At 42.9% G+C, this 14918-nt stretch overlaps 1 protein-coding gene across 2 annotated transcripts in view; it reads left to right on the top strand.

Moving 5' to 3' along the window:
* The first annotated feature begins 1425 nt into the window (after positions 1–1425).
* The window catches only part of LOC308307151 (tartrate-resistant acid phosphatase type 5-like), a 16293-nt gene continuing 2800 nt past the window's right edge, over positions 1426–14918 (top strand). Inside the window, exons 1-5 of one of the 2 annotated variants that reach the window (XM_080752316.1) lie at positions 1426–1470; positions 2853–2958; positions 3398–3591; positions 6764–6891; positions 7256–7447. In XM_080752316.1, coding sequence (XP_080608442.1) covers positions 2892–2958; positions 3398–3591; positions 6764–6891; positions 7256–7447 — 581 coding nt within the window. In that variant the 5' untranslated portion in view covers positions 1426–1470; positions 2853–2891. Of the gene's footprint in view, positions 1471–2803; positions 2959–3397; positions 3592–6763; positions 6892–7255; positions 7448–14918 lie in introns of those variants that run through there. The other variant, XM_080752315.1, reaches the window with a different exon arrangement.

The raw sequence follows: 14918 nt of genomic DNA, 5'->3' as shown, positions 1-14918 counted from the left end.
ACAGATAGGCCATGTACCCAGGGGCGTCACACCAAATTCTGGGCCCTGGGTACAAGGATTCACTGCGGGCCCCCCATGAATGTTAACTATTGAAAAATAGCAGATATACAAGCTCACAGCGCGGCACCGAGTGCCGCGCTGCGAGCTTGTATATCTGCTATTTTTGAGAAATCGTGAAAATGTGTGCAAGAAACCTATATCAAGGACCCCCAAGATGATATGTATTTGGCCACGGACCCCCATCTCAAAATATTTAGTTCCAGGGACCCCCCAGAAGCAAAATTTGAGTTAGAAATGTTCGCTTAAAAAATACATTATATTCAAAGATTTTCACACATTTTCACAACTTTTCAAAAATAGCAGATCTACAAGCTCGCAGCGCGGCACTCGGTGCCGCGCTATGAGCTTGTATATGTGCTATTTTTCAATAGCTAAAGTATGAAATAATTAAGGCCCCTCCACCACCTTGGGCCCTAGTAACTCAGTCCCACTTTCCTACCCCTTGTGATGCCCCTGCATGTACCTGTGAGACTACTTCATTAGCATCATAACAGATGTCAAGTCCACATACAAGATCTCAGCTCTGACGGTGTGATAAAACCGGTTTTGGAAATGGTTCTAAATGTGATGGAACCCATTCTGGTTCCTCAATGTTGGATCCGGTTCCTCCGGTTCTGGATCCCAACCCTAATCCTGATCAATCAAATATTAACTTTTTGTCAGTGTGTGGATATTTCTTTGTTTTGCAGTTATTATTATGGATGTATATTGGATGTAACAACCAGTTCACCTTTTCCCCAAACAATGTCTCTGTACCAATGAAGATTGCCCAATACAATGCTCTGTGCAAAGAGGAACCGTATTCTGGCAGGAAGCACAGGTGATTGTGTGCTGCTGCTTATCTACACAAGCTCTGTGAAATCAATTGCCACATTTCCTTCAAATGTATATTTAAACCGACCCTTGTTAGAAATAAAATTAGCCAGAAGTAAATGCTTTCTTCGCACACAAACACACACTTCCCATTCTCTCAAGATGCATGCATGATGGATGATGAACATAAAAATATACAATTTCCTTAATATGTGGTCTTCTTTGAGACCACATATGACCATTTGGATGAACCAAATGGAAATGAAACGCACCTGGCAGGGGACGTAATAATTGTATCATAATTTTGGCAGTGGCTTGCCCTTGATTGTGATCTTGACAAGCCAACAAATGAATGGTCTTCGAGGTATGGCCAACTGATCATTCCCACTACGTTTCATGTAAATACACCCATCAAGCTATGTTGTTGGCAGACAGACAGATGTCAGACAGACAGTCAGCGATGGCTGGCATGCTTCAATGCACGGTCACGGTCCAAAGGTTGTTTTGTCGTGAAACAGGAAGTGACGCTCCAAGTGTGAACCCATTCCAACAGCTTCTCAGAGCGGTGGTGGAAAGTAACTAAGTACATTTACTCAGGTACTGTTAGTTAAGTACATCTTTAAAGTATTTTTGAGCGATGCTAACCGCTCCAATACATTACTTTGTGTGTATGTCCATGTGTTTTCCCAAGGGTTTTCCCCTGTGCTATCAAATACTGATGTTGTAATGTCCTTGTGTTTTTTTCAAGGGTTTTCCCCGTGCTATCAAATATTGATGTCTAATGTCCTTGTGTTTTTCCAAGGCTTTTCCCATTTACTTTACAGGAGCTGATCTGCTATTTTTGAATTTGAATATGGACACACTACGAGACTACCGTATTTTCCTATACTTTTTTAAATGTTTTGAAACCCTGTAATTCAAAGGTTACTAAAACCTGTCTTAATGTGAGTTTATGAACAGTGTGATCAGGGGTGATAATATCTGGATGGCGATGAGACCCACTTAAGATGATCGTTAAGCCTCATTTATATGCCTGTGTGGCGTGCCGAAAAACACTGACCGACAAGTTCGAACGTGTAGCACTAGTGGCGCGTTGTGAGCTTGTCGATCTGCTATTTTCGGCGAGCAACACTGCTGCACAACTAAGTATAAATCAGGTTTATAGATTAAAGATAAGTCACTTAGTGGTTACCTTTGCCCCAGTTCCAAACCCTGGTTCAGCACACCACACCCCATGCAGGCAGGAAGGTCAAAGGTCACACAGTAGCCTACAACTGCATTTTACAGTACAATTATATTTACGTGTGAGGTTTGTGCTCACAGAATTACACTCTTAACTCAAATGAGTTTTTACTGTCTGTATGATGTAGCACTATAATTATAAAAGAAACTTAGAGAGTCGTCAGGGGAGGGGGGGGCTTGTAGTAAAAATGTCATTTATTTTCATATCAAGATATCGTCGCTGTCTTTTCAGGAATCAAATTCGAAAACAGCAAAAGTAGCAGATTAGAGATTAGAGAGTTGTGAGATGTCACAAGTCTCTAATGTCATGCTTTGGAATGCTATAATATTGTTATTTTAAATTTCATTGAAATACCAAACGGGACATCCTGGAGTTTAAATCAATATAAGGATCTTTAAAATGTGTGTCAAGAGGGAGACCTATGGAATGCAACCCATCAGGCACATGCTTTACACTGAAGAGGCCAAGGAAGGGCCTACAGCTAGTATGCGACTCCTATTGTTATCATGAGTTAATGACATGTCTGAGTTGCTCTTTGTTTATTGAGCGTAGATAATATTAACAAGCGTCGGCTGATCAGCTGACGCCCGCGCATTGCTGCTCACACAGCACAAAACAGGAAGCAATAGTAGACCTACAAGCCACAAAACCTTCCAACAGCATGTAATAACCAAGAAACAGAAAGTAAGTGTTTTGTTCTCTGTCCTATATAATGACACATGGACTGTTTTGTTAGTTGTCTAGAAAATGACAGGTTGAAACAGCAACGGACAGGATGAATTTTGTGCTGTTAATGTGCTGCTTCCAGGCCACATTGCATCTCAGCCACCCTCTGGAACAAGGTAAGAACCAGTGGTGGAAAAAAACGTATTCACATGTTTTACTTAATCATGATGCTTCCTTGTATTTCTGTGCATCGGGGTGGGGTGGCACTGGGCAGGGTTAGGTGGGGGGGTTAGGAGGGAGGGGGTTTAGGAGGGGGGCTTCGGAAGGGGGGGGGGGGTGTTAGGAGGGGGGGGTGAAGTCTGTGTTTCGGCATACTACTGTGTATTTCTGTGCATGGGTCAAATGACCAGCGAACACCTTTAGATGGTCAAAAAATATTGGGGGGGGGGGGGGGGGGGGTGTGTCAGTGAGTTTCAGGTGGAAGAACTTCTACCCTTTTTTCTTTTCTTTTTTCCAATGGAAAATTTAAAACGGGGCAAAATGACCCGAACAGAACAGGGTTTCAAATGTTTCAATTGTATAAAAAACGTGTAATTTTGGCGTTGTTTTCTACAGCAGTGCCGCTGCGTTTCATTGGTCTGGGGGACTGGGGTGGCTTACCGTTGCCTCCCTATTATACCCCTCATGAGAAGGCCATCGCGGTGGAGGCTGATTGGCTGGCCCGGAACGCCGGCTTAGACCTGGTCCTCAGCCTGGGCGACCACTTCTACGTCAGCGGGGTCACGGACGTGGACGACCCGCGCTTCAAGGCTAGTCCACACCCCAACACACATGCAGCGGTGCAGGCACGTGCACACATAGACATCAAAGGGGGCTTGAGCCAAGCCCCTAGAACCACGGTAGAGCATTGAAGCAGCCATTAGCCTAGTGGTCAAACATGGGACTGCAGTTAAACCGAGTTAAACGCTACTGCGCATGCTAACGTTAAGGCTACTGTTTACCCTAGTGTGCATGCTCAGGCCTCGGCCAGTCTAACATTTGGTTCTTAAAACCGCACGTGATCCGCACCTACCAATCAGGGTGCCGTATTTTGGTTCCAAAACGGCTCCTCCTGTAGTCTTCCGGGTGCTTCAAACGCCACTGAGCAACTTGCATTGACATGATAGCTGGGGGCGGGGCTGGTCTGCTCTCTATTATATATATATATATAGGTCTATACTCTATGGCTTGAGCCCCTGCCCTTTTATGCCTCTGTAAAAATTGCCCTCTCCAGACCATGAATGCAGTTTTTACTATGGTGAAAGAAACACAAATTCAAGAGAACTGCCTTGTCCAAACTCTCAGTATTCACTTAATTATGCTTAGTTTAGTGTGGGTTCAAGCACCGAAAATAGCCGACCTCCAAGTTCACAACGCGTCACAGCGTGAGGCGTTGGGAGCTTGGAGGTCTGCTATTTTCGATATTTCCACCAAAAGGCTCTTTTAGGAATTCCAGCCTCTGCCTCTCTAACATTCTCTGCACATCCCTGCAGCGGTGGAAAAAGTATAGCCTACTCACATATGTTACATATGTTAAGTAGGCTATACTTTTTCCACCGCTGCACAAGTAAAAGCAATACTGCAATGTAGAAATACTCTGTTGTCTATCATCATCAGCACTGCTCACTTCACACAGGTGGGATTTACAACAAACATTGAATAGAACGCTTTGTGCCAAGATGTAGGCCAGATGTGTAGGCCATATATACCATTTGGGTTCATATATCTTCCATTTGTACACTCTCAGGGGTCCGTGGTCTATTGCAGTCAGGGGTTCTCAAAGTGGGGTCTGGGGACTCCCAGCGGTCCATGAGTGGGTTCCAGGGGGTCCCCAGCAAAATGTGTTAAAACTATATCAAAATCACTTTGACCTTTTGAAAGTTTTTTTTAAATTCTTAACACCCCAAATCTTGTTTGGTGTCCTTGGCAGAAAATATTTTCAGATGGGGGTCCACGGCACTTATATTTAAGGGTCCTTGGCATGAAAAAGTTTGAGGACTACTGGTGTACTGTACACCGTATGGATTTACAATAAACATATCAGTTGTCAGAGAACTAGATGACAGGCTACAGTGTCACACAACATGGTCTGAAACATTTGCACCGGAAGAGGTGTGAGTTGAGTTATGACTGATATACGTTAGCAAGACAACAGGAACAGGAACTGAAAAAATGTGGTGCAAACTGTTTAGTCACACTAAGCTTTAACTATAATGATAAGTATAAAACTATATTGTTAAATGTAGTTATAGCCTAGGATAACAGATACTAGCCTAGCTGCAGCTAGACATCCCCACACATGTTAAAACAAGGAGGGGATGTTAGCTGCATTAGTATATAGGCTGGCCCCAGGCTAAACAGATACTGGGATGTGGGTCCAGCCTTGAGCAGCATTATGCATCATGTATTTGAATATCGTCTCTGTCAGGTGGAAACCTCATATGTCCAAAAGCGTTACGTTCAGGATTCAAATACAAAAACAGCAAAAGTAGCTGTTTTTACAAGCTAAAAACGTGGCACAAAGATCTGCTACTTTTGTGTGATGCTGTAATGTGATCAAGTAGGGCATTATAATTTATGAAAAAAAAAATGAATATGGAGATAGTTTCTGCCCAACAGCAACATTGTGGAATTTGCAAATCACCACTGTCACATTATCTCTTGTATCTTGTCAGTGGTCAGCACTGGCAGCTGTTGTGAAAAACGATCTAGCACTCCCAGTGCCTTAAGAACAAAGCAGAAATGAAAGGCCTTTCAAAATGTTATCTAGAGAATGTGGTCTGTTGAGATGTACTGAAGGACTACTGTGATGCAACCTCCCTGGCAGTTGGACAAGTTGTGTTAGGTGCAACAACATGTGTTCAACAGACAACAGAAAGAGAGGGCATGTTTGGCCATTCAACTGCTTTCACCTCGACGCTAGGGTTCACTGGCTCATCCATACAGAGTGGAACCACCGCCCCTTGTGGAAGCAAATTGACGGTGAAAGTAGAATCACTTTTCTGTCAACATGAGCAGTGGTACAGTGGCTCAGTAGAGTGCCCAGTTGAACTGTCGGATGGTTCGATCCCGGGCTTCCCCAGAGTTAGTGTCGAAGTGTCCTTGAGCAAGACGCTGAACCACAAATTGCTCCTGATGAGCAGGTTGGTGCCTTGCATGGTTTCCTCCGCCATCTGTGTATGAATGTGTGTGTGAATGGGTGAATGTAAAGCACAATACAGTATATGTAAAGCGCTTCGGATAAAAAGCACTATATAAATTGCACCATACAATTAAACATGAATCCGTGTTCTCACTTCTCATGTAGCAGTGGTGGAAGAGGTAGAGAGTCAGAGTTTTAAAGAGTAAAAGTAGCAATACCATATACCACAGTATAAAAAATACTGTTAAAAGTAAAAACATAGACTAAGTAAATGCACTTAACTTTCCACCACTGGCTCTCAGTGGTTGATCAGGGCTACAGTATAGGCATATGCTGCAAAAGTCAAAGCCGATAAATGTTAATGGATTTTATACAGTGCCTCTACAAATAAAACATATGAATCTTTCCTTCAGCGTATTAGCATATTAAATGTAGGGTACGTGAATTATTGTTTGAGTTAAGTGTTAAATAACCAAATTGTTTTGCTACAGTGTTTGTTCAATAACTCTCCCAGTCTCTCCAGCTCTTTTAGTAAACAGAAAATGCTTACAGGTCGGGATACGAATTCTATCCTATCAGGATAGAGAAAAATTGGAACTGGAACACATACCCTCTTCTGATTGGCTGCAACCCACCTGAAAATGTATTCTCTGTTTGAGACAGCGAGTCTCCTGTTACTGAACAAAAACTCTATAGCATCAAAATATAATGCTTTTTAACCTTTTAACAAAAAGGTTTTCGCTTTAGCCCAAAACATCACTTAGCCTACCCATACCTTTAATAACTGTTTCCTCCAACAGCATACATTTGAGAATGTCTTCTCTCATGCGTCCCTGCTCAACATCCCCTGGTATCTGGTTGGAGGGAACCACGACCACAGGGGAAACATCTCGGCGCAGATCGCTTACTCCAACAGATCCCACAGATGGTAGGCTAAATGACCAACTGGCTCTGCGTGCCACATATTTGATTATTTTTGTTTATTTGTCACTATTTTAACTATTAGCACTATGTGACCTATATCATGGACTTTAAACCCAGTGGTTCTCAAACGATTTCATGCCAAGGAAAACTCAAAAAAATAAAACTAAATGGCAGATGTACAAGCTTGTAGATGAGATGAGCTTATAGATCTGCTATTTTTAAATAGCCATATAAATGATAAAGTAAAGTAGTGATGAATCATAGGGAGTCCTCAGGGAGTTATTAGTCCAAAATGTAAACAGCATGGTACATCCATGCTTCCATTGTGATCCTATGACCACCTCTACTATACTGTGTTTGCTTTGTAGGAACTACCCGGCCCTCTACTATGACCTGCTGTTCACTGTTCCAGACACCAACGTGTCGGTGTCTGTCCTAATGATTGACACTGTGGTGCTGTGTGGGAACACCTATGATGAACTGCAGCCTAGAGAACCCCAGGATCCTAAAGCAGCGGAGAAGCATTGGCAATGGATCAGTGACACACTGGCTAACAGCAAGTAAGTCTCTCTCCCTGGTCCATGGTTGTATAGCTGAACAGATGAGTAGGACCACTAGGTGGTAGCAGAGACTCAATGAAAGTACTGCAGAGATTAAGGTAGGCTACATGTAAGTGATTTCCGGTCCCATCCTAATTTACAGTACACTTTAAGACAGAATAAGACATAATAAAGCCATAATAAGAAATAATGTGTTGGTAATTAGAACTAATATGTTTTATTGGACAGAAACAAAGACAGAATAGCAGAAAGAGCGAATACATTCTCTGGCACCGGCACCTGCCGACTGGCAGTTCGACCGTCAGTCGTGCTGCATCACCCGGCGATAGGACCGGCGGCGGAACTGTAGGTAGGACCAGCATCGCTGGTAACTGCCGCGGCAGCCACCACCGCACGGAACGGCATTTTATCGCGACGGGACCAGCCGGTCCGTGCGGCGGCCACCGGTCCTACTGCCAGGCCTATCGCCGGCGATGGAGTGCGACTGCCGGTCGAACTGCCGGTCATGCGGCGGTACCTGCCGCGGTAGTTCCCGGCAGGTGCCGGTGCCAGAGAATGTATCCGCTCTTTCTGCTATTCTGTCTTTGTTTCTGTCTAATAAAACATATTAGTTCTAATTACCAACACATTATTTGTTATTATGGCTTTATTATGTCTTATTCGGTCTTAAAGTGTACTGTACATTAGGATGGGACCTGATTTCCTTTGGTTAAAATAAGTAAATAGCTCTATATTCTGATAGTACTCATGCATTGCCATAGTATAGCAATGGAGTCTCCATATCTCTCTCCAGCTCTTTAATAAACAGAAAATGTGTTTTCAGGTCGGGATACCAATGTGATCCAATCAGGATAGGGAACTCAGTCAGGATACAGGTTTAGTGAAATTGGAAGAGCTGAAACAAAGAAATTAGCAATCTGGAACATTATAAAACTAGAAGAAGTGCTCTTCCGAGCACAGGTCTCCTCCACCAGCCACGCGTCCTGGTGGTGCTATAATAGGCCAATGTAAAAAGGGTGGCATGTGTTCTTCACCAATCTTAGACCTTTCATGGCGCCACCATGAGGCTGATTTGAAAATTTTGTAGTGTAATTTCTTCCTTGGCCTTTTGCGAATCTGCGTGCACAAATTCATTACAATTGCATGCACGCTGTGTTTGATTTGAGGCATTTTGTTTGAAACGGATCAATCCTGCAAAGTTTGGAGGCCAATCTTAGCCAATCAGGATGGAATATTTATGGGACAGATCCGTCTTGATCATATGACTGTAGAGATACTGTGTACTGATTTGTGTTAATTTTGGGTAAAATCTGAAGGAGTAATATCCAAAAATGTGTCTTACATAAGTCGGCCTCCCGGTGACGCTATAAAAGGCTGATGTGAAAAATACAAGGAAAGGGGTTTCCTTGGCCTATAGGGAGTGCGCTTACAAAGTTTAAAACTGATCGGTGGAGTTATAGGTAAAACCACAAATTGGCCTGTTATAGCACCACCATGAGGCATTTTTCCTCGGCCTAGTGGGAATGTGTGTGCACGATTTCATGTTAATTGCACTCTGCGTTTGTGATTTGAGGCATTTTGTCCAAAACGGACCAATCATACTAACTTTGAAAGCCAATCTCAGCCAATCAGGATGGAATATGGACAATCAGACAGATCAATGTCGATCACATGACTGTAGAGATACTGTCTACCGATTTGCGTGATTTTTGGACAAAATCTGTAGGAGTACTGGCCAAAAGGTAGTTTTGCACAAATTGGCCTCCTGGTGGCGCTAGAACAGGCCCATGTGAAAAATGTGGAGCAGAGGTTCTGAATTGACATCCAGGGAGTGCACTTACAAAGTTTGAAACTGGAGTTATAGGTAAAACCACGAATCGGCCTGTTATAGCGCCACCATGAGGCTGATTTCAAAAATTAGAAGTGGCATTTCTTCCTCTGCCTAGTGGGAACCTGTGTGCGTGTTTTTATGTTAATTGCACTCTGCATTTGTGATTTGAGGCATTTTGTCCAAAACTGACCAATCTTACAAACGTTGAAAGCCAATATCAGCCAATCAGGATGGAATATGGACAATCAGACAGATCCGTGTTGATCACATGACTGTAGAGATGCTGTCTACCGATTTGCATGATTTTTGGACAAAATCTGTAGGAGTATTGTACAGAAATGTGTTTTGCAAACATCGGCCTCATGGTGGCGCTAGAACAGGGCCATTTGAAAAATGTGGGGCAGAGGTTCTGAATTGGCATCCAGGGAGTGTGTGTGCTCATTTTGGCAGCGACCGGGCCAACGGCGCCGGAGATTAGCTGGTAACAAACTCGGAGGACGGACGCACGGACGCACGCACAGACGCACGGACGCACGGACGCACGGACAGGGGCGAAAACATACTCTCTCCCTGCCTTCGGCTGGTGGAGACAACAATAGCTGTTAACTGGGTACTCTCTCATGATTGGCTTACATCAGTTTACAGTTTACAGTTTAGGCATTTAGCAGACGCTTTTAATCCAAAGCGACTTACAATAAGCAGATAACACATCACTATAATAAACAAGATATGTCAGTACATCAACAGCAATATAACAAATGCATATGAATATCAATCTAGAAAAAACGATATAATCAGTAAAGAAAAAAAGGTTCTAAAAAAAACCTAAAAACAAATGCTAACTAGCTTCGTGTATGGTCATTGAGTGCATGTTTCAGTAGTGCTAAGGGTTTAGGTGGAGTCTGAAAAGGTGAGTCTTCAGTCCACGGCGAAAGCTAAGGAGTCCGTTGTTCTAAGTGCGACAGGGAGTTTATTCCACAACTTGGGGGCCAGGAGGGCAATATATGTTGTCACCTGCCTGAAAATGTATTTTCTGTTTATTAAATGGCATGCCAATTTACAGGCTATGGGCATATACTACTGACATGCGACCTCGCCCTAAAGGGCGAGGTCGCGCCAATTCTTGACAATCAGGCCAACCACAGCGTTTCTCTGACGATTCTAGTTGTTGTCATTCTGGGGGGAGTTTGTTCATGTTTTTGTGAGGGTATCAACTCTAGGAGACACGAGGAGAACATGCAAACTCCACACAGAAAGGCCCTATCGCCCACACCCTAGTTGGGGTTGGCGATAGGGCCTTTCTGTGTGGAGTTTGCCTAAACATGGAGATGTGGTACAGAATGACTCATATATGGGCATAAAAAGTATGTCATGTGACATCATTTCCTGTACAGACAGTCAGACAGACAGCCATTGACTCCGGCCTAACAATTGCTACTGTCTATGACGGTAGTCCATATGACATGATGGACTGGACTATCTCCATATATAGTGTTCTCCACATCTCCATGTTTAGGCCAAACAGGTTTTCTCCATTTCTCCATGTATAGGTCCAAATGCCCAACGTTGAGCTTGACAACGAAACGTTCTTAACACAGACCCCATATTTACTTTAGAAAATATTTTAAATTCTAAGAACGTTTCGAGTACCGGTTTGATACAAGAGCGAATAAGCGCTACACTTCTGGAATCCTGTGCGTCGACTTAAAGTCGGATCCAGGCCTAATAACTTTATCTGGCCGCCCCGTTGCCACCTCCTTGTTACATTGTCTTTTCTGAGACTGCCGACTGCACATTGTACCTCATCCACCCTTTCTTCTCTCTCCTTTTGGTATCTTTATCCTCCTCCTCCTTTTTTTCTTTTTTATCCTTCTCTTTTTTTGTCTTTCTTAGTCTTGTGTAGCTGCCCCGTACAAGAAGTGATGTCACTTCTTGTACACATCACACTGACATCACTTCCTGTACAGAAGGATTACAGAAGGTCACTCAAGCGACAAGGTTTTTCAGGGTAAATGCGACCTTCGGTCGCAATTACTAACGACATCAGGGATGTCCATATATGGGCATACAATGGACACAGGTAGACAGACACAGAGATCTCCATATATGGGCACAAAAATATTACAATAGACGAGGCTAGGCTCTGACATAGCCGCCACCACAATGACTCAGACATATTGGTCGGATCGGCATAACGTAGGCAAACCTCTAGAATAACAAATCAAATCAACCAAAATGAGTTAAAGAAAACAAACTCAGATTGAGGGAGATGTCTCAACACACAGAGCTGTCACCACAGGGAGCTATGTAAAAGCCTGTTTGAACAGGTCCATAGCCTTAACAGTCTTTTGAAGATGTCCAAAGAGTTCACAGTTCTGAGGTCTGGGAGAGAGTGTTCCGTAGCCTACAGGAGGAGGCGTAATAACCTTTGACCTAAGTACTATGCTGGAGGTGTTAGGAAAGAGTTTCTTGCATCCAAATTATCCACACAGCTTTTCAAAAATCACCCATGGGGGATTGAACGGTGCCCTTGTGTAGGGCACCGTTCAATCCCCCATGGGTGATTTTTGAAAAGCACACACACACACACACACACACACACACACACACACACACACACACACACACACACACACACACACACACACACACACACACACACACACACACACACACAACTGACCCACCCTGTGCACAGTGCTTTCTGGGTACACTTTGTGCCTGTCTGTCTGTCCGTGACGCCAGTTTGGTGAAACCACAAACAAAGGATTACTGCTGGGATAAATGATAACTGACCTCAGATAAAACTATCTCACGCTCTGGAGGAAAGAAAGCAAAGGATTGTGGTTGAAATCTGCAACCAAGAACGTGATAGATTGGGCTTTTTATTCATGATCACAAACATTTTAGCCACACACAAATGACTGGTGAGTTTCTGAGCACTCGCATGGGCATTCCAATGATTCCTGTGAGCTGTGACACTCTCATGATTAAGTATTGTTTGTGTGAAGACCATTTACGGAACATGAAACCGTCATCAGGCGTAAGGTATTTAGGGAAAAGGTATCTGGTGGAGGTGTAATATGCACCATAAGCCAGGCAACACTTTTAACCACTTTCAATTCATTCTTGATCCCTATTTTGGGCTGTTTTTGTATGTGTGTGCAAAAATAGCAGATGTTTTGCTTCACCCAGCTGTTTGCTGTCCAAGAGGTCAGACTTGAGTGCAGGGGGCAGTTGGGGGTTAAAGGAGTAGTTCACCCCCCAAAATGACATTTTTTCTATTGATTAGTCACACCATGGAGAGTAGAGTTCAATAATATTTTTGGTTTTTGTCACATTCCTAAGACAAAAATGTGATTCGAGTAAATTTACCCCCATTGATTCCGGATGGGGACACGTTTTGAAACGGGTCCCGTTTGGGGGTAAATTTATTTGTTATCACATTTGTGTCTTAGGAATGTGACAAAAAACTAAAAATATTACTGAACTCTACTCTCCATGGCGTGACTAATCAATAGAAAAAAAGTCATTTTGGGGGGTGAACTACTCCTTTAAGTGTCTTGACCAGGACACCTCCACACATGTCGGGGACTGGAAATGGAACCTGTCCCAGGCAGTGGCGTCAGTTCAGAAAAAGCTTAGGTATGGCAACATGACTGGTGTCTTGCACGTGCGCGAAGGCGCACGTGCAAGACATGATACATTTATTTTAAGAAGTACATTAGATTTTTCCCCCGTTACTACGGTTTCTTGGGCTGGCTAAACTTGGCATGTTAGTAAACGTACGTGCCACAATTAACAATAATGTATTGCACCTGTGCAGCTGACCTGGGAATATACCATTTTGTCAAGATGGGGAGAATACAATACGTGTTAAAGTGACCATTTTGTTAAATTTTGCATTTGTAGTTATTTTACTGTAATTTAACAACATAATAACCAGAACAGATAGACAAAGAGACATTCATGGATTTATATTTAAAAGTAAATTTTATTTTCCCCCCTGGACCCAGGGTATGGCAGCTGCATACCCCTGCCATACCCAATTGACGCCCCTGGTCCCAGGCGGCCTCTCTACTAACGATTGCAGGTTTATGTTATAAACCTGCATTATGATAAATTAGAAACAGATAATGAGAGATACAGTAGGTGTAGTGCTGCTGGCAGCATGCATTGTTCCTCCAATGCTCTGTGTTTAACAGGGTGTTTGCCACCCATAATAGGGATTAGACATGAGCTGGTGTGCTGATATTTACAGTAAGTGTTGCCAAGGTACCAACCACATGGAACAAAGCTCACATTGTTGCCGTCTCCTCATTTGTTTGGCTCTGATTCTTATCCCTAAACAAGTCTTCCGTCTTCGGCTTCTTATTGACTTTGCTGATGATGACATGCAGCGGGATCATTCCATGCAGATGATACCGGAACGCATTGTTTATTCTATCTTTGTACACTCACTACATCAAATGCAACTAATGCAACAAGTGCAACAGTATAGCTAACTCCAACTTAGATATGTGATTGAAGTGTTTGCAATGTCACATAATATGTCTCTGTCGGGCATTATGTCCCAAATGTTAGTTTTCAGGTTTCAAATTCCAAAAGAGCAAAAGTAGCAGATATACAAGCTCGATATGAAACGTTTCCAGCTTCTAGATCTACTTTTGATGCTTTTTCGTGGGGCTGTAATATGATCAAGTAGGCCAGGGCATTCATTTACAAAAAGAAAACCCCACAAAAAGTTAGAATATGGACATAACACATAAGAGGCTTCTGTTCGACAGCAACATAATATGCATATTGCTTATGTCCTACTTTGTCACTTTCTAGTATCTCATACAAAAGAGGCAAAAAATAGCAGATCTACAAGCTCAAAACGCATCGCGCTGCGATGCGTTTTGAGCTTGTAGATCGGCTATTTTTGCTTCTTTTGAATTGGAATCCTGAATTATTTGTTGTTATGTTTTAATTGGAATCCTGAAATGTAACATTTTGATTTAATTTAAAAAACATTTAGTTATATACTCATGTTAACTTTATGAACCTAAATACAAATACCGTATTTTCCAGACTATAAGGCGCACTTAAAAGCCTTTAATTTTCTCAAAAAACTACAGTGCGCCTTATAGTCCAGTGCGCCTTATATATGGATCATTCATTGACATTGACATTCCCTTTAGCACAGCTCCATCTGTTGGATGCATAACGCAACGGTAGCGTCTATTATGTGCGCCTTATAGTCAGGTGCGCCTTATATATGAAAACAGTTTGAAAATAGACCATTCATTGACAGTGCGCCTTATAGTCAGGTGCGCCTTATAGTCCAGAAAATACTGTACCTACATTGGACAAAAAAGAAATACATTTTAATACTAGTACTATACTAGTCATTAAGCTACTAATATAGACAGAATTAAAGCAGGTCATGTTTGGAATTGTAATAGCTGAAATCATTAATATGTCAGTATTCCAGTATTAACCAGCGGGCCGCATTACATGAAGGTGGGGGCCGCATGTGGCCCCCGGGCCGCCAGTTGCCCATGTATGATATAGGCCCTACTGCAGTGATATTCAACTGGTGGCCCGCTGGCCAAATTCGGCCCTAGCAGAGCTTTCTTGTGGCCCCTGGAGAATATT

This window comes from Nannobrachium achirus (genome assembly GCF_963921795.1).
Source record: "Nannobrachium achirus genome assembly, chromosome: 21".
Lineage (NCBI taxonomy): Eukaryota > Metazoa > Chordata > Actinopteri > Myctophiformes > Myctophidae > Nannobrachium > Nannobrachium achirus.
The sequence above is the reverse complement of the archived record's forward strand: the minus strand, read 5'-3'. Positions and strand labels throughout refer to the sequence as shown.